This window comes from Sitophilus oryzae, unplaced genomic scaffold, assembly GCF_002938485.1.
Source record: "Sitophilus oryzae breed Bouriz unplaced genomic scaffold, Soryzae_2.0 scaffold_734_pilon_pilon, whole genome shotgun sequence".
NCBI lineage: Eukaryota > Metazoa > Arthropoda > Insecta > Coleoptera > Curculionidae > Sitophilus > Sitophilus oryzae.
In genome coordinates, this window is record NW_022147345.1 from 879,456 (window position 1) to 904,505 (window position 25,050).

A 25,050-nucleotide genomic window follows, 5' to 3' on the forward strand; every position below is an offset into this window, starting at 1 on the left:
CCAGAATTAATTCTGAAAAGTAATGTACAAGGTGTTGACAAACCTTTTTATTATAGCATGCATATTTAAATATCTCAAAAACCAAAGCTTTTAGACATATTAAACCCTTATAATAAATGCCTTATTTTATGTCCAAGAATCCAAAAATTAAATAAAATACCGGGTGTGTGTGTTCCATAAGAAAAAATATAACTTTGGTATGGATCTTAGTTCTGACACACACTGTATTTCAAAATAATTTTAAATTATACACATTGTCTCTCTACATCTACCTATAAAATATTTTGTTTCTACATTTTTCCGTTTTCGTATAATCAACCGAGGCGAATGAGGTGCGCCATCCTGTATGTACCTACGATCGAGAAAAAAAAATAACAGCTAGGCATGGCTTGGAAATAAGATCGCTTTTCATTTTATGTATAAAATGATATGGAAAATAATTTCCAAGCCAACTGGGGCACTACCACCTAGAATATTAACTATACAGTGGGTCACAATTTTATTTTTTACTCTATGAATCCACGTCTCTGCCATTTTTCAAGTCGTTTTATTCATTTTTTATTTAAATTAAAGTTCTTTTGATCAAAATACGTATCTCTGAATAATAATTTACATATATTTACAATTAGATACATTTATTTTATTAATAATTTAAAATTAACTTAAAATTATTGAACTGTCTGATGCAAATCCTGATACTTCTCTGGAAGTTTAGGTTCAAATCCTATACCAAACGGCCTTAAATGGTACAGTAAATAGTCGTAAATATACATCTCTTCTTTACGAACATAATGAAAGGTTATTGCTACGTCTGAGCAACAACTAATACCCTAAATAACAATATATACTTAATAATAATATTTGAGTAATGTTATATTTTTGTAGATGTATTACCTCTTCAATCGGGTAATATAAGTATTTCCACAGCCAGGTATCACTAGGTAAAGTACCTGGGATCATAAAATATTTTAAATTAAGCGGCAGGAATCGCATTCTCCCTCCTGAATCTCTTGAATTGGCAGCTTTGACATCAATAGCTTCAAGACACCTTCCTAACTCGACGTCTTCATTGCCCAGTGGTTCTTCCTTGCAAATTGTCTTATTTGGAAGTGCTTCCTATATTCGATTAAAATAAAAAAAAAATTGTGCTAGCACTATGTGCGCATATTTGAAGTGAAACTTCTTACTAACATCTATTAAATTGGAGGATTTGAAGGACATGTTTGAAAAAGTGACATTTAATGCTGTTTCAATACAGGGTGGCGCACCTAATTCGCCTCGGTTGATTATACGAAAACGGAAAGATGTAGAAACAAAATTTTTTATGGATATATGTGGAAAGGCAATGTGCAGAATTTAAAATTATTTTGAAATATACAGGGTGTTTCAGATCTAAGATCCATACCAAAGTTATATTTTTTCTTATGGTAACACCCGTTTTTTTATTTCATTTTTGGGTTCTTGGGCCCAAAAAAGGCATTTATTATAAGGGTTAAATATGTTTAAAATCTTTCGTTTTTGAGATATTTAAAGATATTTAAGTATGCATGCTACAAAAGAATTGATTATTAACACCCTGTACTTTACTTTTGAGAATTAATTTTTGTGCTGAGTTTTTTTTTAATTAATAAACTTTACTGAAAAATGTTATTGCTTCCATAAATTTATACAGGTGTACCAAAAATTGGTGATCTATTTTAAGGATTTATTTTACATAAAAACTTTGTTATTTCAAATGCAACACCCAGTATTTTTTTAAATAAACCGAAGCAGATTCAAATGCTCTTTCAAACTATATTAGGGCTTCCTATACCTATATATCTTGGATTTTGAATAAAAAGCGATTTTTAAATAAAATGACAATCAAGATGGCTGGTACAGCCATGGCAATTTTCTAGTGACAGTTAGTAACTATTTTCAAAATTGACATTAGTTTATGGACATTATCATTTAAACAGTTTACTAAAATTTACCCACAATAGTTCAATAAGTATGTATATTCTTTATTTTATGGAGAAAAATAAAGCCGTATCTGTTGGCGGAACGAATGGATGTTACTAGTGATTTTATTTTGTGAGGAAAATTGTTTCTTAACCTCAAGAGCTTATGCTCAAAGATATCCAAATATGAATCTTCCAGATAAGTGTTCCTTTGAAAAACCACTTGTCCTTTCTATTTCGCAGAGTTGGTAGTGTAGTTTATAAAAAATCTATTAGGCAGAAACCTGTCGTTGGAAGTGAAGAAATTGAATTTGCCGTATTTGGCTCTTTTATACCAAATCCATATACCTATCTACAAGTTATCATAAATGAAAAAAAGAACTACTTCTTCGTTTTTCTTGATAGAATAATAAATACATATTAATAAATATTATTTATTAAACTATTGTAGGTAAACTGGTATAAATTTAAATAAAACTAATTGCGATTTTGAAAATAGTTACTAACTGTCACTAAGAAATTGCCATGGCGATACCAACCATCTTGATTTCCATTTTATTTAAAAATCGCTTTTTATTCAAAATCTGAGATAGATAGGTATAGGAAACCCTAATATAGTTTAAAAGAGCATTTGAATCTGCATCGATTTATTTAAAAAAATACAGGGTGTTGCATTTGAAATAACAATGTTTTTATGTAAAATAAATCCTAAAAATAGACCACCCAATTTTTGGTACCCCTGTATAAATTTAAGGAAGCAATAACATTTTTTAGTAAAGTTTATTTCTTTACCTTTAAACTCAGCACAAGTATTAATTCTGAAAAGTAATGTACAGGGTGTTAATAATCAATTCTTTTGTAGCATGCATATTTAAATATCTTTAAATATCTCAAAAACGAAAGATTTTAAACATATTTAACCCTTATAATAAATGCCTTTTTTTGGGCCCAGGAATCCAAAAATAAAATAAAATACCGGGTGTTCCATAAGAAAAAATATAACTTTAGTTTGGATCTTAGTTCTGAGACACTCTGTATAGTTCAAAATAATTTTAAATTGTGCACATTGCCTCCCCACATATATCCATAAAATATTTTGTTTCTACATCCTTCCGTTTTCGTATAATTAACCGAGGCGAATGAGGTGCACCACCCTGTATAAATATTATTTTCAATTTATTTCTGTAATCTGTACATTTTCTGTTTCCTCAATAGCCTACAAATTTTGTGGAATACCACCCAAAATACACACTTTTATGCAAATGCCTAATAATGTTAATGCTTAAATTTATTTAAGGAGAGAAAAAATTTTGAACCTAACCAACAATTCGTATTTATAGTGGTTTACAGTAATTTTGTTAAATTACACGAATATTCTCGTTGATTATTGGTTTGAAATAAATATGACAATGTCCTCCAATAAAAATGCGAGTTGCTTAACTCTAATAATTCTAATTCTGAGCTACCAAATGAGCTAAATGCTTTACTTAGACCGTTATTCAGAAGCTACAAACCTATCGATGAAAATATGCATGAAAATTTACTTACTAGCACACAACCAAAGGATATTGGTACCCAGGTACAGTATCAAGTGTATTATAATACTTTTCAAAGCATTAAATCAAATGGTTTTTGGTGTTTACGCAATCCTTACCACTTTTTTTCTCGCTAGCTCGTGCGTTAAGGCATGGTCAAGGCCATGTCGTGTCAAGGCCTTGAATTTTTACTCCCATCCCGCGTAAAGAAGTTTCACTTCAAAAAAGGTATATTATTATAATACCATCGTCTATACATACAGTAGCAAACTTTTTTAGCGCAGCTTTGCTAAGAACATAGCCCGCACCTCCGCTCATATATCCTTGGTTAATGAAAGGCTTAAATTTACATCCTAAATATACAGGTAGTTCGGGATCCTGGGTATAAAGCATATACCTCAAATTTTCCACAATAACATATCTAAAAAAATTAATCCATTTTCTAAAATATACCTAAATACAGGGTGTTTCAAAAAACATGTGCCATCTCTCGTGGGGAGATTCATCAGGTAAAAATAAGATTTATTTTTCATATCAACATGGGTCCGATTCTGCTTTGTTTCGTAGCTACAGGGTGTTAAAGTCTTAATAATCTTTCGATTTATTATAACTTTCTTCCAAGTACTTTTAGTGATTCTAATGAAATTTTGAGGGTAAAAGTTACTACATGTGCTACATATTTTAAAAAAAAGTGTCGATAAATTCATCAGGGACATGCATATGGGTTATCACTCGAATATTTTTCAAAAATAACCCACTAACCTTTTTTTTGGCTGAATGCCAATTAAAAGTTATCTCTTGATATTTTGTCGAATTCGGCCTCCTCGATGTGATAAACGCAATTTTATTAATCACAATTAATAAAATTAAAATAAAATTAACAAATTATACAGGTTGTTAACTCGACGATTACTTATAGCAGAATGGCAACACTACCTAAGCTAAGCTGCCGACTCGTCCCATCGCGTCGTCTCTCGACGAGTTGGCCGAGGTTGCCATATTTCAACCATAAAGCTGTTGCCGCGAGGAATAAACAAATTAACAACCTGTATATTTTACCTAATTTATTATTAAACATTATTACTATTTTTGTGTTCGCTTCATCTACATTACCGTAGATGGAGCTAAGAAGGCTTAGGTAGGGTATATAAAAATAAACAAAATACGAGTAGCGGAAAAAGGGGCCAAAAAACCCTACATATGTATATGCTTATTCTCTGCATTAAGTTCATCAGACCGAAGGGAACAGCCATTATTACTATTAGTTATTATTCTATTAGTCCAACCTACAGCAATTACAAATAAAAAAGATAATGGTATCTAAGATAATTACAAAAAAAATAATTTTAAAAAGTTTTAACATCCTGTAACTCTAAAACTATGCATTTGCATACCCATGCTTATAGGAACTTTTTTTCATATTTTTTGATGAGGAATCAATGAGTACTTATTTAAAACTTTCGCAAGTTAATGATATTAAATTTTTTTAAAGGTAGCATTAGACTTGGATCAAGGCAAATTAATAAAATTACGTTTATCTCATCAAGGAGGTCGAAATCGATAAAATAACAAGAGACCACTTTGAATCGGCATTAAACTGCTTACACTATTTCGCTAACAAAAGAAAAAAAGCCAGTGGCGTACACGCTTTTTTTAGAAAAATATTCCAGTGATAACGTGATAACCCATATGCACGTCACCGGTGAATATGTCGACACTTTTTTAGCTTTAAAATATGTCGCATTTATAGTAACTTTTAACCTCAAAATTTTATTCTAAACGCCCAAAGTAGTTGGAAGAAAATTATAATAAATCGAAAAAATATTAAGATTTTTACACCCTGTAGCGAAACAAAGCAGAATCAGACCGACAGAGATTGATATGAAAAATAAATCTTATTTTTACTTAAGGAAACTCCCTACGAGATATGGTACATGATTTTTGAAACACCCTGTATACACCACACGGGTTATTCACCACCTACGACACGGAGTATTGTAGCTAAACGATTAGATTTTTACAAATTGTAAGTTTTGGGTTCGTTGAAGAACTATTAGAGCTACAATTTAAAAATATTTTTACAAGATACAGAGTGTCCCTAATAAATAAAAAGTATTATAGTTGTATTTTTTAAATGGAACACCCTCTATATTATTTTATTTTTAGATTCTACGATTGAAATAAAGGAAAAATTTGATTAAGGTTTCTCGCACTTAAACCTTACTGTTTTTGAAATATATTTAATTTTGTGAAATTGTAGAAAAATGTTAAGGATTTATTTCTCCAAGGGTATGAACGTTTTTAGGGCTCGAACACACTGACGACCAGGTCGCACCGGTCAGGCCGCTGCTACCTCTAAAACCATTAAATCAAATGATACAGCGCACACTAACGTCCTGGCCGTCCGTTGGTCGTTGCGACCAGTAGACTGCACTAAAATATTATTATTTTCTGCCGCTTGCTGCCGGTTTTCTTCCAAATTAATAATTTTTCAGATGAAATCCCTCAAATTCAACGCACAATATTTTATTTTCTATAAGATATAGTGTTTTAGTGTAGTTTTTGCACAGGTGCAGAAAATCCAAAGAAATAGTATACAGACTGGATCAAAGGGAAACTTAAATCTAGTCCCTTTTTTTATCAAGGGTCGATTATAGTAAAAATTCAAAACATTTTTATATGACATACTCTATTTATGGTTGGTATGATACCTGTTATTATACCTTCGAGTTTCGATGTTAAAAAATAAAAAAATCAAATTTAAAGTTTTTCTACAACCACTTGTTTTTTTATTAAATTTTGTTTTATTAGTTGTATTGTCATGTACAAGGAGGACAACTGTATTTTAAATATTATATTTAATTTAACGTTTGTCAAACAGGGTCCATTAGATATTTCTACTAGGTATGTACATTATTTTTTAAAAAAAATTAAGAGTAAAAGTAACTTAAACATTCATAAAAATAGAAGTATTTACTGTTGTAGATTCTCAGTAACAATAAAAAAAGGATTTTTTATTGTAAACATTGAAATAACTGGAAGCTAAACTTTCTACCTGCTTATATTTAGAGCCAGTGTCTGACGACCTTTTTTTACGATGGCCCTAATATGTTTATTTCTAAAGTGGATAAGAGCCATCAGTAGAAGTCCATATCAGTAGGAAAAAGAAACAGAATATCTCCCTTTTAGTCGGTCGATCGTACACAATGCTTTTTGTTCGGCCTATTTGTTCTGCTTGTTCGTGGGCGCTCGGTTCGTTCGGGCTAAAATGCTCAAGCCTGGACGCACCTTTAGGGACAATACTGTTTTTGTCCTTTATTGATATAATGCTGAAAATCTCACGAGTTACATGTCTCACTCTACACATATTAAATTACATAGACGTAGGATGTAGAATATTCTGTTATGAAACGACTGATGGAATAGCAGGCATCGCGCCGGATTTGAAAAACATGGAAATAACGACGTTATCGTGTAGTCGGGGTTGGATATTTTACTTACTCCATTTACCACACCAGTATTTATTAACGAAAGATCCAAGAATATTTTAAATGCATTATTTAATATTAGAACATTTAATAAGCTCATGAATAGCAACTTCGCTTTTTAGTTAACTCAGATATTTTAACATTTCTGAAACTTAATTATTTCTGAAACAATATTTTCTAATTGGTAAAACGTAAAAAATCGTTAGATCGATCTCTGTTGAAACTGGTCGACAAGTCTGTTGAAACTGGTCGTTCATCTGGCCGCAGCTATAAACGCAATGCATCCGGCCAGCCGACGCGCGACGGCCAGGTTGTTGCGACCTGGTCGTCAGTGAGTTAGAGGCCTTAATGCAAAATATCTACTGAAGTTTATTTCTAAAGTGATCTACTCACGTATCATCGTCAGTCTTTAAAAACCAGTCGGCTTGGTCGTAATAATTTTCATACAAGTATTGCAAAGCCAATCTTGTTTTACCCCACAAATTGTCTCTATTCTCTTCTACAGGCAAAGCAACCGTTGGTATATCATCATCTATAAAATAAGACTGATTTAATTTAAAGCTGTAATTTCAGAATAATTGTGAACCTTCTTTGGTGCTTATAAAAATCAAAGTGTTGCATCTTTGGCCCCATGTGGCTTTTACATGTTTAGCTCTGTTTTGATGGTTTTCCGGACTTGTCGTAACCCAGCACAAAACATTAACTTCTTCATATAATGTATGGGCCACTGTTTTATTTAACATTGGATAAATTACATCAACATCAGTCTGAGCATCGTTTAAATATGAGTCTTGATTCTTCGCTAGTCCATGACTAAAATCACTATATTATATGAAGATGTTGATGATTTCAATATATTTTTTAAGTTACTCGTAGTATTTGTTGTTGTAAATTACTTGTGGAAAGAGTAAAAATAGAAAACAAGTTACAGATACACCAATAATAATTCCAGAAAATAATGGAGTAACGCAAAATAATCTTGCAAGTCTTGTTAATCTATTTTTCTGAAATAAATATATGTGAGTAGTTGCATGCTTAGTTTATAAATATTACAAAACTTACTAGCTCGGGATTAAGACTGGTATACATCGTATAATATGGAACATTAAATGTATTTTGCTAAAATTAGAAGCCAGTTTCTTTTAAGAAATAAATTTTTACTCTTAACATAAAAGATAATGAGTTCGGTTTATTCTCATTGTTTATAGAATAGTTCTTATCGCATTTGTACTTTTTTGTATATTTAAGAATTAATTTAATTTATAAGACTCTTTATCATAATAATACACTAACAAGTAAAAGTTTTCGAAAATATTGTTTCATTAATATTTTATACCGATAGTTGGCCTAATAATGTAATAATTACTATTATTAAATTATTTAAGAAGAAAAAATCGGTATTTAAAAGAAGTGCCATAGTGCATAAAAATCAGCGAAAATACGCTGTTACTGGATAGAATACTGACATCATTCGCAACCAGTGGCGGACTAAGCCTGTCGGGGGCCCGGGGCGGCGAAGCTAAATGTGGCCCCCGGTCTGTTCAGATAATAATATACTTCTAATGCACATTTTGTAAAAATTGAATGACGTATGTATAATGGTTGACAAAATTCAAGTATTTATACAGGGTGTTCCAGGCTGAGCCTGCATTAGAAGTTTCTAGAGAAATACAATATCTAGATACGAGATTTTGTGCCTATCATTGTTTTACAACGATATCTATCGATTAAAAATATTTTTAATATGGCGACACTTTCGGAAGTACTGAAGACATGTGGCTATCTATGTCAAAAATTAAATTGTCCGAATGTCATATAATAATGGCCGCAGCTGTCATGGAATTGAGCGATTAAAAAATTATCATAAATAATTTTTTTTCAAATGGAAATCCACTTTTTTATTTCACTCGTGAAAAGGCCTATATGTTTCTTGATTTTAACCAGTAGCCTATGACAGTATATTATCGATCATTTCCAAGCTAACTTGGCGCTGTTTTTTTTTTTGATCGTACGGTATATTATTAAAATATCAACTATTAGATATCACTAAAGAACGAAAATACGAGATATATTTATATAATATACTTTTTAAACTTTTAAGGCAGCAGTATTTAAATATAGGAAATTCAAATAATTCATTTTCTGACAGATGGAAATAAATTGTCTTCACTGTTTGACACTTAATGTCAAAGGAAGCTAGATAAAATCAAGAAAAATATACGTTTTCAAATTAAATCTTAAATAACTTAAAAACGATTTGTTTTAGGTATAGGAATGTCTAGTTAAAACGTAATCAATTGAAAAACCTTTTCACTAGTGAAATAAAAAAAAGTGGGTTTCCAATGTTTCCATTTGAAAAAAAATATTTATGATAATTTTTTCATCGCTCAATTCCATGACAGCTACCGCCATTATTATATGACATTTGAACAATTAATTTTTGAAATAGAGAGCCACATGTCTTTTCTTTATACCACAGTGGCTGTGATTATCACTAAATTTGACTTTTAGGCTGTACACATTTTTTTGATAAGTAATTTTTTTCGTCCAAAAATTTTAAATATTTTTTTTTAAAAATGATTAATGTTAGTGTTTAACATCAATATTCATAGAATTTTACAGAGAACTTAAGTAAGTATGTAATAAAAAATAGGGGGCACCCATTTAAAATAAGAAAGTTGCTGTCAAATTCCGGTATTTCCGGAAGTGCCGCCATATTGAAAATATTTTTAATCGATAGATCTTGTTGTAAAACAATGGGCGCATTCAGTAAACACACCGGTTACTCCACCGGTGCAGAAAATTAAAGTGAATGCCAATGGTAACTCACCGGTTTGTGGTCACCGATCACTTGAGAGCCTACCGTATTTTGTTTCCGGTTTATTTACGTACCGGTAATTTAATCGTTCAATGAAAAGTTATCGGTAGGTCTTTACCGGTTAATACCGGTGTGTTTACTGAATGCGCCTAATGATGTGCAAAAAACCTTCGATCTAGATATTGCTTAGTTCTCGAAAAACTTCTAATGCACGCTCAGCCTGGGACACTCTTTATAGTGTAATAATTATAATAAAAATCGATTTAGATATAAATATGTTACTTATCAGCAGTGCTGCCTTTACGTAGGGACCTGATGGGCCCTGGCCCCAGGAGTATTAAGGGCCCCAGCTCTCAAAAGGCTGTAGAAAAAGGACAACATCAATTTTTTAAAGCTTATAAATTCCAATCCTAACTGTAAATCTAATAAATTAGAGATATTAAAGTATTGAACATAATTTTGCTAACGAGCCATATACTACCATTCTCGGGCCATGCAGTATTAGATCGGGAAATCCCCGAGCGAATGTTCGCATGTATCTAATGGCAACTTATGATGACAAAGTGATGAAAATACCGGTTCCACATATGAGCCGCGTTACTTTCGCTACCGTTCCAGGGAAATACCGCGACAAAATATCGCCATTTTGTAAGTCCTCCAAGATCCGAGGGGCCTCTTCGCTGTCTCAGGCCCGTGGCCCCCGTTATACTAAAGACTTCACTGCTCATTATCGGTAAAGAAGCTAGAATACAAGTTATGCTGTGCATTGGTTGTAATTTAAAATGATTATTCAGTAAAAATGAATAATGAAACCATTGAAAAATAACTTAAAAGCTAAAATAAATAAATTCAGTCTCAAAATATATAAAAAATAATAATTATTCATTATTTTAAACAAGGAAAATGACCACTTGATTTAATTTCCTAAATAGAAAATGCCATTGACAATTACTGGAGCCTGATAATTGATAATTAAGTAAATATCTGCTTCCATTTATACTGTTTATAGTTGGCGTATACGTATGGTTTGCATACTCCACCTACAAACTGCTTTATAACTACTGAACACATATTGGCTTTGTTTGTCAGTAGAATAAAAAATTACTTATTAAGATTTGGAGGCCCCTTAAAAGACGGGGTCCGGGGCGGACCGCCCCTTCCGCCCCCCTTAGTCCACCACTGTTCGCAACATTGCGTATATGCATTACATGTATTGTTATAGGCTTGGTGCATTTTCCGCCGGTGCTGCCACCATCGCAGAATATCGTAAACAACTAGTATGTATAAATACACGGGTTTAAAGAGCGAGTATGCGAAAAATTTATTATATAATTATTCTAAAAGTGTTAGGAAGTATAATTTGTGAAAATTCTAAAAATAAAAATAAAAAAGTAAATATTTTGATCTCTTCAAAAGGTCTAACTTATATTCCAGCTAAAAAGTTTTTTAGATGAGTTTTGCTAGTGGTGTCATAATTGGGGCTATTTCGGCTATAACGAAATTTTTTAAAGGTACATAATTATAATTTTAGAAGATGTTCATAAAACATTTAGTTGATTAAAAAAAGTATACCATTAATATTGCAAATTATATTTTATCCCCTCATAGTATATGCTTATTTAATTTTTTGACTATGTAACGAGCACTTTGTTTACTCACTTGTTTCGTCGAACTGCTTGAATCCATATTTACTTTTGATCAAATCGGTGTGAGAAACTGTGAAGCTATAAAATGTTTTTTCGGGAGAGTTGAATATCCGTGAAACGAGTTATTGAATGTTATTGCATCTAACAATCCGCCCTAATTACGCTCTCTTTTACGCGTTAACACTGTTTCGGCAATTTTATTAACATTTGAAATTGTCACAACACAAGACGACGCCTAGTTCGGGTTCTTTTTCACTTATCTTTTTACTACCCGAAACAGTGTTACATCACACAAACCTCGTACCTGAGTATTTTATAATTCCAATAACTGCACTAGTAAAAAATCAAATACTTAATTATTATGACAAAACCACGATTTTAATATTATTTCAATACGATCGACGCACAGATAAATGAAACAAGTTTAGATTGGAAAGTGCCCATAAGGACAATGTAAACACTATTTGGCGCTATTTTTGCAACGGTCGCGACCCAAAACTTTTGAAAATTTCGGAGCGGTTCGGCTTTTTCCGGAATTATACCGCCAAATATTGTTTATTCAAATTTATTATTATTTTCGTTTAATTTTATAAATAAAAGACAGTGTGTGTTGCATACAAGAAACTTTATTTTATATAAGGACCCATGTATGAAATACCTATGAAACATTGGAAACCGATGTTATGCCACGATCCACGATGGTTTTTGCAGTTCACAGTTCACAGCACAGCTTTTTAAGTTTTTAATGCCACTTTTTCACAATTATCACCGGTTGGAGTAAATAAAACTTGAATTAAACTCACAAGATAGCAATTATTACTTTGTAAATGGACGCTATAAACACTTTTCGGAATTTCTTTAATGTGAGGGGATTTAGATTTTGAAAAATTATTATGATTTTTGAAGATTCTGACTTTGACAAGAGAAAATTATTTCTGTTTTTGTTTGCCGTTGTTCCTAGCGACCGCTATAGCAGCGCCAGATCGCGTATAACGGTCGCGACCCAAAATTTTTACGGGCTTTCCAATCTAATGGACCGACATAAACGATAACAGGACTGCGTGAAATACTTTCTACCCGGCACATCAAATTTCTGCCGTTGGAGCGCTGCGGTTGGAATTTTTAAAATGTACTGAAATGCACCAAGCCTACTGTACATGGCGAATACCCATCTTAACATAATTCTTGGTTATGCAACTAAATATGCAGAATTAAAATTGTACATAAATAATTAAAAAATTATACTTCTTATTTTACGAATATCCTTAATATAGAATTAATCTAAAACTAATTGATCAGTATCATTTTTCTCTTGACTTTCTTGCTTTTTCCTTTCCTTTTCTGTTTCGACTTGAGCTTGATGCACTTTGGCCTGTTTAATAGCAGTGTATAAAGAAAATAACAAATGTAAAGACTGGATTTTGTTCTTTGTAATTGGAATATTAAAATACGAGCAAACAATATCCGCATATTCTGAAACGGATTGGTCTTCTGACGGTTTAGGAAAGCCGTCAGTTTTTAGTTTTTGCTCCATATGCTCTGGCCATTGCTCCATTAATGTGTCCAAATCAGGCATAGGCCTAAAATATTTAAAAATTACAGAAATCGTTATTTTAATTAGAGTTTTGATAATATTGGAGGCACATCGCGTGTGAATAACGGACATCTGGTGGCGTTATTCTAAGTATTGCCTATAAGTGGTCTTTTGAGCTCTGTACAATTTCAACTTACTGTGAATAGTGAACAATAGGCGATGATTTACTTTTATGAAGATGCGAAATATCTTTTATCCATTTATCTATTACCTTTGTGTTCTTCTCAATATTATCTATTTTTTTGACCACCTAAAAACAATAATTACCTAACAAAACCAGATACGAGACAAGAATCCTTATCTTACAATATTTTTTTGCTCATTTCCTGTAATACCACCATCTGTAGCAGCTCTTAGTTGTAAAAACAATAATGCTGGGTCACTTTGATTAGCTGCAGGTTCATCAAGCACCAGCAAACCCAATTGCAAAATATTTTCATTGAAAATATCCCCAGAAATTGTTTTCTCTGGGGGTACGACCTTTAGAAAAGCATCTATATCACCCACTGCCGGTAAAAATTCTGGTATAAAAGGTTTGAATTTATATTCGGTCGTCATATGCTGTGGAGTATACCTAAAAATATATTTAAAGCAAGCTTGAATATTACAGCTGTTTGATAAATACTTGGAGATGTATTGAAATAACTCGTTAATTTCTGGATCAACTTCTAGATTTTCAAACTGTTGAGGGTCATATTCTCCTGATATTTTTGTTTGTTTAGTCTCATTTTCACTCTCGTCACTTTCGCTACTGTTAAAATTCTTTGATTGATGTGTAGCAGGTTTTTGAGATAAAGCCTCAGGTTTTCTGACCATTTTCTACAGGCAAAAAAGAAACGTTAACAGAAGCCTTAAGAAGCAAATCTCTACCCAAACCTGAGGAATATTCTTTGGACTGTTATTAGATTCTTCTGAATCTGACCCTGCCAAATCTGAAAATTTTTGAATTTCATTTATATTTTCATTATCTCCTTCTAAATCTTCGTCCTACGATAAAAACACTTGAATCATAAAAGTTTAAATTAATAAATGCAATTTATTCTACATCAACAATTGAAAAAGATCTTTGCATTTTGCAGGCTTTAAAATTATTTTCATTTGTTTATATCGCCGTTGCCTAGACAACGGATTCAAAAAAATCGATACAGTACACAAGCTCATCACTACTAGAAGGCCATAGAAAACGAAAAGGCTTTGGTTTTTTTGGTCATAGATAAAGGTGGCTTTGATATAATCGTGACATTCGTGAATATGACGTACGGGCACTCTATCATATATAAAAATTACATTTTCAATTCAACAAATTTGACAATTTGTTCTAACCTCACAAATTTTTTGACAAATGAGACAAAAACAAAAACACAAGTATCTTAAATGATAAACTAGAAAAATGTGGTTTTTTACTTTAATATGTTATATAGCAATATTAGTACAAGTAATATTTATTACAGTTTCAATAGGTTTGTTGACTGAGATGTTTTCAGGTCTTATATTTCTATATATCAATTTTTTTTAGCTGCTGGTTTATATTATTTGGCTGAACTAGTAGAAGAATACACTTCTTATGCTAAAAAGATTATTTGGTGGATGAACACTGTAAGTTAAGCTTATTAATATTTAGACTAAAAGTCTTTATATATTTAATTTTAGATTATAACAGTTTTATATATACTCTTATGGATATTCGAAGACTTACCCACATCAATGACTGTATGTGGCATTCTAGCACAACTGTGCCATTTTGTGATACTATCCAACTTTCCTTTTGTAGCATTTACGTCTCCTTTCTTTATAATTAGTGTGATATTTGTTGTTATTAATCATTATTTAGCATTTAGGTATTTTTCATCTACCTATCATCCATTCTCAGAAGTAAGTATAGCCTTATATATACAGGCTTTATTTATCTTTATATTTACTTTTTTGTTGTTTCAGGTAATTGCTTATTTTACACTCTATTTGTGGCTGGTGCCGTTTGCTTTATTTGTATCATTATCAGCTAATGATAATGTGTTACCTACATTAGCAGAGCGACAAGGTAGTATTTATACTTTATATCTGTTTTTTACTATAACCTTTTTTTAATAGATATCGATGTTGTGTCTAATTATTTATCAAAAAGGAACAAGAAATATGGACTACTAACTCTGTTTACCTATGCAAAAGAGTCTTTACTACCAATCAGAACAAAGAAGGGTTTTTGAGTTTTTTTATCTGACCATTTTTTATATTGGTTAAATGAGTATTTTGTACATATATAAGTTCTAATTTATTAATTACTAACTGAACTGAATAAAATTATTATGTTACATGTCTGAGTTTTATTCAAGAGTGTGGGAATTAAAAGAAAAGTTAATAACAAAAATTTATTAAATACTTAATCGATAATACAATGTGTAGATATATATTTATAATAGACAATAAAAAATAATCAATATGACTGAAGAAAATTCCATAAGATCCTCGAATCTTAGTAGTCAATGTTCTTCACTACACAAAGAGTTCTAGTATTTTCACCGTCTCAACCTGAACACGGGGTCGTATAATTTCCTTATGATTTTTTTCACGCAAAACAAGTCACCGTGCTCTAAGTGATTGGTCAGATAGCTTAAACTCGTGTCGTTGAGATAGGTCTTGAAATTGTTTACGAAATTGCTGCTGATTTCGGCGTTTTCCAAAAACTTATACATAGACTTTAAAACACATATCACAGACATTTTTGTTTTTGTCAGCATCATGGGCGAGTCGTACTTCATTAGGGAATCCAGAAGGATCGAGGTGACGATCTGGGTCTGTTCCTCCGGAAATATCGACTTGTCGTCGTAGGACAGGCCCTCGGGGAGGGTCCATAACATTTTGATCAAGACCCTCGAACAAATGTCGATTAGAGGGGTATTTTCAGCGTACTGGTTGAGACCGCCCCTCTCGAATATCTGCTGCAATAAATATAAGAATAAATAACACACTAAAAACGGCTAGATAAAAAAATAAGTAGTTCAAACTGAACAAATTCTTAAACCACATTAATTTTGAATTATAATAACATTATAGCCAGTTAGCTTTAATGACGTCGATATGGCTATATCTGATTTAAAAAATAGTAATAGCAAGGATCCAGATGGAATAAACAGAAAAATTATTAAAAGAATAAAAAATATATTAGTTCGGCCTTTAGCGCTATTAATAAACCAATCTATAGCTTGCAATATATTTCCTAAGGTTTTCAAGACTGCAAAGGTGGTTCCCCTCTTTAAAAATAAGGGTTCAGTTGATGACTGTAACAACTATCGCCCCATATCTTTGCTGCCAATTTTATCTAAGGTTTATGAACGTATTCTAAAGAATCAAATCAATGAACATTTTGAGTTTAATAAACTATTCGCCATTAATCAATTTGGTTTTCGAAAAAACAAAACCACAACATTAGCGATTGACAGGTTTACCAGTGGTATATTGGAAGGGTTTGAGAGGTGGCTTGATACTCTTGCATCATTTTTAGACCTTACCAAAGCTTTTGACTGTGTTACGCACATCATATTGTTAAAAAAATTAATATCCTACAACTTTCAGGACGATGCTGTTCAATTACTAAAGTCATATCTCTCTGACCGTGTCAATATGTTCATTTCAACCAATGCAACTCAGAAAAACAACCCCTGAAGTATGGTGTGTACCTCAGGGATCTGTATTAGGCCCCATCTTGTTCCTTATTTATATAAACGACCTAGCATACTGCCAGGGAGGGGGAGTCAACACTGTTTTGTTTGCCGATGACACAACCTTTTACATAAGTTACCACCCCTTAGAGATTGACAATCTTGATTATCACACTTCACTAGAAAACCTAAATCAATGGTTTCTAGCTAACCGTCTATCTTTAAATCACTCTAAATCGCAAAGTATGAACTTTACTCTAAGAAACAATATTAATTTTGATCACCCTGTACTTCATCATTGTGCAACAGAAGCCAAGTTTCTTGGGGTGCACTTAGACACAGGACTGACCTGGGAGAACCACCTTGTCAACCTGTCAAAAAAATTATCAAAAGAACTTTTCCTGTTTAGAAATCTTGTGCAGATAACCTCAAGAGAAACTCTTCTCACAGTATATCATGGCAACTTTCATTCCCATCTGACTTATGCTATTCTTTGCTGGGGTCATTCTTGTCATGTCAATAAGGTTTTTGCGCAGCAGAGGAAGTGCGTGCGTATTATTGCAGGGGTGGGTTACAGGGAGGATTGTCGTAATTTATTTAAAAAATTTAAGATTTTAACTTTGCCCTGTGTGTACATTATGCAGTGTTTGTTGTTCGTCAAGCAAAATCTTGATCTATACAGGTCACATGAATATTTTCACAGCTACCCAACAAGAAATAATAGCAATCTTGTACCGGACTTTTGCCGGCTTGAGAGATCCAAGAATGGTTCAAGATATTTGAGCATAAAGTTTTATAACCTGGTACCAGCTAGAATTAAGGCTCTTAATTTTAATCAGTACAAAACAGAAATCAAAAACTACCTTGTGATTAATGCATTTTTTTCTTTTGAGGAGTACTTCAGTTCCAGCTTTAGTCTGCGATTTCATTTGTTTTGTCTATGTTAGTGTTTGTGTGTTGTATCTGTTCATTTATAACATATATTTGACATACATATTTGTTTTAATTTTAAGGTTTTAATGATTTTTCTATTGGTTAATTGTATAAATTTTATTTTATAAAATTTGTGTATTAATGATGCAATGTAGAAACAATAAAAAAAAGTATAGAAACTAAATTTTTATCAATTTTTATAATTTTATATATATATATTTTTTTTGACTTGTAAAAATACTTTTCTTGTATGTTATTACTAATAAATAAACTAAACTAAACTAAACTAAACATTCGTTTACTTTCAAAAAAAATTGTGTGTGCACTATGTGCGCATATTTGAAGTGAAACTTCTTACTAACAGCTATTAAATTGGAGGATTTGTAGGATATGATTGTAAAACTGTTTAATATAAATGTTATTTTCAATTTATTTCAGTAATCTGTACATTTTCCTCAATAGCCTGCAAATCTTGTGAAATATCACCCAAAATACACACTTATGCAAATGCCTAATGTTAACGCTTAAATTTATTTAAGAAGAGAAAACATTTTGAACCTAACCAACAATGGCAACAATTCGTATTTATCTTTGGTATTTATAGTGGTTTACTGTCATTTTGTTAAAATATACAAATATTCTCTTTGATTATTGGTTTCAAATAGATTAGACGATGCGAGTTGCTTAACTCTACCAATTCTAATTCTGAGCTAGAGTAAACGCCACGAATGTTTGAGTGATTCATCGCTTGATGAAGTTAGAATCGACACGCGCGCTATCATTTTTACATTAAAACGTAAATTTTTACCGCAGACGTAGGTTTTTAAAGGCCCGGTCTAATCATATGCCTGCGCTCCTCCTACTTATTCTAAAATGTTAGCGTGATTGACAAAGACGATACTATATCGTGTTTCTTTGATTGATTCGTTTTTGTGCAGTCAGTCCATTGGTGTGCTTGCAGTGCGATCAATGGGGCATTTCATTTTATATTTATAACCAAATATATATAAAGACTTTGACAGTTAAAACAACAAATTACAACAGATTATATATTGATTATTATATGACTTGAAACACCACGGCACTGGAATTAAGTTTTATATAACCTTGAACAGATTAGTTCACATGGTAGCGACCGATGAATCACTCCCAAACATTCGTGGCGTTTACTATAAATGCTTTACCTAGACCTTTGAATAAGAAGACTAAGGAAGGAGCATATCAAAAATCTTAGGTACACCGCGATGGGCCTCAAATATGGCCGACTTAAATTCCGGTTTATCAGTGTCGTTCTAATTTTATTTAAAAAATGTAAAACTATGATGTAGGGTAGACGTGGTGTGACTCAATACTTTGTTGTTTTATTTTACGTTGTGAATAAATGTTGGTAGTTATTAAAATTGTTATAAAAATAGATAAGTTATAATAAGTATTTATTAACACAAACATCCGATGCGCTACTGAAGCAGGTAAGTCAAATTAACGTATCTAAATTCTTTGACATCTAATCTTTGACAAGTAATAAATAAAAGCTAAAATGCAAGAAAAATATATAATTTAGTTAATTTAAGTGAATTTCATAAATGATCGGTTTACTACACGTATGTGTATATTATATAGTCACTTACTAGCGAAAAGTTGTTCCATTATTTCACTCAATTTTTGCAGAGAGCTACCGCACGCTACACAACCAACTATTTTAGAGTCTTTTTCGATAAATCGCGATAGTGTCACTGTTAATTTAAGTTCTGCCACAATTTCCATCTAGATTTACTACCTTTATACAACTATCAGTAGTAGAATAAATAATAAATAACATAAAATAAGCTCCGTAAAGACTGACAAATCCACAAAATTTCAAATCAAATTCAAATGTGTCAAATGAATTGTCAAACAGAACTGTCAAGGATCCCCACCCTAGAGTGCTTTTTCCGCCCACCATGCATGAATACATGGATAGCATTATGCTCCTTCCTTAGTCTTCTTATTCAAAGCTTGAGACTGAATAAATAAAAATACATAGTTCAAATGTACCAAATATTTGCTAGTTAAATTCTTAAGCCATATACAGGGTGGTCCGAACTGTATTCCGGAAACTTCGGCAGCATATTTTACTGATAAAAATAAGTAAAAAAGTTCATATAAATGCTTAGTTTCGGAGATACATGTAGAAGTTTCATTTTGTAGCAACTTTCTTTAGTTAAATTTCGATTACTGTTTTACTGGATAAAAACACCAAAAAATAATATTATTTTTGCTTATACAGGGTGGTCCGAACTGTATTCCGGAAACTTCGGTAGCATATTCTGCAGATAAAAATAAGTAAAAAAGTTCTTATAAAGGTATGTCCTAAAATGCTTACTTTTAGAGATACAGGGTGTAGAAGTTTCATTTTTATTTCGATTTTTTCTAAATAATTTCTGAAGTAACGTCAATATTTGGATGAAAATTGGCGTCTGGGAGTTTTTTGGCATGAGAAATTTGATTTTGGTGTCAATATGGCTCCTACTAGTAGAGGGCGCCACCTACATGTGTTTTAACTGTTTTGAAGCGTAATAACTTTTTGTCCGTACCTGTATAAAACTACCGAGCGAAAAATATACATCTCTGTGACTTTTTACGTAAAAAATATCTCTTTGTAAAAATCGCTATGAGCAACCGTTCTTAAGATATTTAGAATGGAAATAGACAATACATGTAATTATTGACGAAAAAATAAACACGTTGAATAGATAGTTATTTCACTAAAATAATAAATTGAGGAAACTTTTATTTTTTTAAATTAATCATAACTTTTTCTGCAAAAAATTACGATAAAACAGTTTCTGTTGAACTTTTGACACAAAAACAATTCAAATTTATGATTTCAGTCTAATAACTACCGTATGATCGAATAAAAACGGCGTCAGCGATTGCTATGAAATGACGATCGATGACATTTCCTATATAATTTTACATATAAAATGACAGCGATCTTCATTTCATAGCCATCGCTGACGCGGTTTTTATTCGATCATACCACAGCTTAAGTAAAAAACAGCTCGGACAGTGTAGCGTGCCGCTTTGATCTTTTTACGCTCGGATTTGCGATTCGAAAGAGGGAGAACACTAGAGCGGCGAGCTCTCTCGCCACAACCAATAGCCGCGTAAGCGGCAGTCAGTCCAGAGATGTATTAAAAAAAAATTTACACGTGACGTAAAAAAATATTCGACAGGTGCTAGAACATAATTTAGATACACGTTTTTTAAATTGTTGACTTTAAATAAATATGCATTCTCAAAGAAAAACATTTAAAAAACAAATTAATTAATTTATTTCTAGAAATAACAGCAAAATGAAATAGGTACATTGATTACTTATAGTTATTTACGAATGTTTCCAAATTAGAGCTTTCGGTTTTTGTTTGCTACATTTAAGTTCTTATTAATATTCTTTAAGGTATTAATAAATTAACTTTTGCGTATAATTTTAACAAAAATACATTATAGGAAAATTTTGACAAGGATGGTTGAATTTAATTGTCTGAAATAATTTAACGAATTTACATAATATATTTTCATTTAAGGAAAGTTCTTCAAAATTGTTCTGATAAATTTTATAAAAAGCTTTTTAAAAACAAGTTTTTATTTAAATACACTAAAAAGAATAAAATAAACTTTTTCTTTGAAACTTTTATTATGAACTTATAACGTCATTACACAATTTTAATATTAATATATAAAAGCTTGCCGCGAGATTTGAGTGTACAGTTGCACTCATAAAAATCTGGTACGACAACTTTATCTTCTAATTCCTGGTCTAGTGGTCTATCATAACACAAACTTTGAAAATGAGACAGGGTAGACACAGGTTTTAGTTAATTTACTTGTTTATCGATGTAGAGAAATCTCGCGACAAGCTTTTATATAATATTAAAATTGTGTAATGGCGTTATAAGTTCATAATAAAAGTTTTAAAGAAAAAGTTTATTTTATTCTTTTAGTGTATTTAAATTTAAATAAAAGCTTGTTTTAAAAAAAAAGTTTTTTTGTAAAATTTATTTTCTACTTTTTAGTTATGCTGGTTTCTCAGTGCCACACATTTAAACTCAATTTTTTTCTTAAATAACTTTCTATGGGCATCCTAATAATATGTATATTGATTTTCATTAAAAAAGGAGAACTTAAAATAAACGACAGCTGTCAAATTTTCAGTTCAGTCATTCGACAGTTCAAATGTGAGACAAATAAAATGAAAACCGACTATGGGGTAGGGGGCATCCAATATATCGATTTTTATCAAAATCGGACAAATTTGAAATTTTTTTGACAGCTGTCAAGTTTGACAGCTCAAAATTTTTTTCTTTCATTTTAGCCCATGGCCATCATCGATTTTTATCAAAATCGGACAACTTTGAAATTTTTTTGACAGCTGTCAAATTTGACAGCTCAAAATTTTTTTCTTTCATTTTCGCCCATGGCCGTCCTATATATCAATTTTTATCAAAATCGGACAACTTTGAATTTTTTTTGACAGCTGTCAAATTTGACAGCTCATCATTTTTTTCTTTCATTTTAGCCCATGGCCATCCTATATATCAATTTTTATGAAAATCGGTTGACTTTGGAATTTTGACATGTCATTAAACTGTCATTTTTTTAAGATGGCCGTCCATATACTTTTTTCATATGTATATACCCACAATATACCAATATATATAATTTTAGCCCGATCCATTCATAAATAGAATTTTAAAAAATCAAAAACCTCAAAAATGCTGCCATTTTGACAGCTGTCAAAAATTCGGGTCATGCCTTGCAAAAAATGTATTGTCATCGGGTCTGAACCTACATGCCAAATTTCAATCTCCTACAATAAAAGGAAGTGGTTCTAATTTAGCTTACAAGATTTGCCCCGCAAAAACATACATACATACATAGATAGTTACATACAAAGCTTATAAAAATAGCCTCCAATGAGGACACTAAATAAAAAAATGGTCACTTGGCATTAGCAAGCCTCCAAATAAGTGGTCTTTATCGTTTTGAAAAGCTCTAAAGTGTGAATACTTTTGAATTGAACATTAATTTTGAATTGAATTGAAAATTAAACAGACTATATTTTGAATTATTTCCATAATTATTTGTGTAACCAGCAGCCGCACATCCCGGAAAACCTTTTCCCATTCCAACAATAAAAATAAAATTGAAATAAAAGCACAAATACCTATGGTTAAATATAAGAAAAAATCGAATTAAAATCTTCGGTAATACGGCCCTACTCGTCGCCGGTGGAGGTTATGCATCGACTGAATGAGGCTGACTGTCGCTCGCTTAATTCAGTTAAGCATCGTCGGAGTGGGGCGTTTTAAATTCGAGCGTGGGAAAAATTGGCGAGTGTCCAAGCTATATTATTCTGTAAGCTGTGTTAGTCAACATGTTTAATTTATGTCAATGATGACAGGTATTGATAATTTCGATTCCAAATATCTCGAAAACAATTACTCGTAGCGATTTTTACCAAGAGACCTTGTTCACGTAAAAAACGCATTCGCTTTGTTTTACGTAAATGTATAATTTTTACTCAGTAGTTTTATACAGGTACGGAGGAAAATTTATTACTCTTCAAACCAGTTAAAAATATGTAGGTGGCGCCCTCTACTAGTAGGAGTCAAAGGTAGGAGTCATATTGATATCAAAATCAAATTTCTCATGTCAAAAAACTCCTAGACACCAATTTACCATATCAATACACCATCCAAATATTGACGTTATTTCAGAAATCATTTGGAAAAGATCGAAATAAAAATGAAACTTCTACACCCTGTATCTCCGAAACTAAGCATTTTAGGACATACATTTATACGAACTTTTTTACTTATTTTCATGTACAGAGTATGCTGCCGAAGTTTCCGGAATACAATTCGGACCACCCTGTAGAATAGCGATTTAAAAATAATAGGTAAAGCGATTCTTCAAGAAAAAAAATTGTAAATATACTAACCTCAGATGGTTCACATGACGGGTCCGGAAAATACCTACAAGCCCAAGAGAAAATCAGACAAACGGCTTTTCTCCTGGGTAACAATACCGTCATCAAATGAATCAGATCTTCCTTGGCCTTTTCAGGGACCACTGGCCACCGGTGTCCAGATCTGCAATGATTGAATTTAATTTTGCAACTTCGGCACACTAAATCGGTAATAATTAGCTTACATTGTTTGGTTGAGAAAGTTGTTGATTTTAATTTTGACTTTCAAAGCGTTCTCGTAGTTACTCATGGCGTTCCTTACATCCAGATCTTCGTCTTCTAGTAACACCATAACTATATTGATGACGGTACACAGTTCATCGCCTAAAATAATGGTTTATACAGGGTGACCCACTGTTCCAAGACAAAATATACTACTGTTTGAGATTTTCACTACACTTTTTTTTAAATAATATGTGGGCAAAGTTGGGCACATTTTAAAAATATTTCTACTTATAGGCTAGGCGCATTCTTGCCGGTGCTGCCACCATCTGAGAATATCGAAAATAACTGATATACAATGTTACAGTAAACGTTGGAAATCAGTGATTGTTAACAATTACTAGTAAAAGCTCACATTGACTGATTTGCTACGACTACGCCAGTAAAAGTTCAACAGCTATTTTTGAAACCAACTTTTACTAATAAAAGCATTCCCTGGACGATAGCAGTGAGTTTGAAAGATTTAGTTAGCGCGGTTGCCACACGTTGTAAAATATAAGGATAAGTTGAATAATAGGCAATATAAGGATAACATTAAATTAGGCTAAACGTTGGCAACGTTGACAGACCTCTGGCGTAAATTCACTTTGTTTTTTGTGGTTATGTATAATTTTTTATTTATCGTTGTAAAAAGTGCTGTGCGGTATTTTCCCTATGGAAGAAATTTTCTGTAAACAATTAAGGTAAACTAGGCACTCGCAAGAATGTATTAGTGCTTGTTTTTCATTGTTGCAATATAATGAAGTCATAGCAAAAATTAAGCTTGCAAGAGAAAAAGATATTAAGGAACCTAGTGACTATGAACTTATTAAACGTTTTGATATGCTTGAAGTGGCGTGTTTGAAAAAACGAATAACTCCCGTTGAAGAAAATTCGGGCATACTTTATTTTGTCCACGACGAATAACTTTATTAAAAAAACCTTGTACCAATAAGTGATCTTTGAATGTTTTTTCTAATTGTTTTGTTCACCTTCAAATGTTTACTATGCTTTTCCTTTTAATATTTAGAAGGTCGTTATATATGTCGTTATTTTCTAAAATTTTTAATAAATATACTAAAAAGGTAAATTGTAATTTTAAGATATGTGGATGAGCTTGAATATTGAGGTGATCCAATATTCTTAAAAGTTTAAATAATAATAACTTTAACTTTTTTAAATCTCTTTAAAATACCACATTCACTGGTCCATTGCGTAATTGCTAGCAT

At 31.8% G+C, this 25,050-nt stretch overlaps 4 protein-coding genes across 6 annotated transcripts in view; 1 reads left to right on the forward strand and 3 right to left on the reverse strand.

Annotated features, from left to right (window-relative positions):
* Positions 1-365: 365 nt before the first annotated feature.
* LOC115888388 (glycoprotein-N-acetylgalactosamine 3-beta-galactosyltransferase 1-like) lies at positions 366-8,507 on the reverse strand. Of its 2 annotated transcripts, none has more exons than XM_030908109.1 (7): positions 8,026-8,507; positions 7,834-7,967; positions 7,550-7,785; positions 7,357-7,495; positions 3,737-3,896; positions 895-1,116; positions 366-830 (listed from the first exon to the last, which is right to left on the reverse strand). In XM_030908109.1, exons 1-7 carry the CDS (start codon positions 8,050-8,052, stop codon positions 669-671), a joined length of 1,080 nt encoding a protein of 359 aa, XP_030763969.1. In that variant the 5' UTR covers positions 8,053-8,507; the 3' UTR covers positions 366-668. The 2 variants fall into 2 exon arrangements, with proteins under 2 accessions (XP_030763969.1, XP_030763970.1); XM_030908110.1 differs by having other exon boundaries at positions 482-830; positions 7,550-7,776.
* Positions 8,508-12,364: 3,857 nt separating this feature from the next.
* LOC115888369 (intraflagellar transport protein 46 homolog) lies at positions 12,365-14,271 on the reverse strand. The gene is made up of 6 exons (XM_030908084.1): positions 14,067-14,271; positions 13,898-14,008; positions 13,647-13,840; positions 13,328-13,595; positions 13,159-13,271; positions 12,365-13,007 (listed from the first exon to the last, which is right to left on the reverse strand). Exons 1-6 carry the CDS (start codon positions 14,091-14,093, stop codon positions 12,704-12,706), a joined length of 1,017 nt encoding a protein of 338 aa, XP_030763944.1. The 5' UTR covers positions 14,094-14,271; the 3' UTR covers positions 12,365-12,703.
* Positions 14,272-14,344: 73 nt separating this feature from the next.
* On the forward strand, positions 14,345-15,332 carry LOC115888385 (protein TEX261). Its single transcript, XM_030908105.1, has 5 exons — positions 14,345-14,481; positions 14,538-14,617; positions 14,672-14,893; positions 14,957-15,059; positions 15,110-15,332. The coding sequence occupies exons 1-5, from the start codon at positions 14,412-14,414 to the stop codon at positions 15,223-15,225; spliced, it is 591 nt and encodes a 196-aa protein (XP_030763965.1). The 5' UTR covers positions 14,345-14,411; the 3' UTR covers positions 15,226-15,332.
* A 41-nt stretch (positions 15,333-15,373) lies between these two features.
* LOC115888381 (thyroid adenoma-associated protein homolog) overlaps positions 15,374-25,050 on the reverse strand; it is a 44,935-nt gene continuing 35,258 nt past the window's right edge. Inside the window, exons 21-23 of one of the 2 annotated variants that reach the window (XM_030908102.1) lie at positions 23,806-23,944; positions 23,594-23,744; positions 15,374-15,954 (exon numbers count right to left, since the gene is read on the reverse strand). In XM_030908102.1, coding sequence (XP_030763962.1) covers positions 15,535-15,954; positions 23,594-23,744; positions 23,806-23,944 — 710 coding nt within the window. In that variant the 3' untranslated portion in view covers positions 15,374-15,534. Of the gene's footprint in view, positions 15,958-23,593; positions 23,745-23,805; positions 23,945-25,050 lie in introns of both variants that reach the window. The other variant, XM_030908101.1, reaches the window with a different exon arrangement.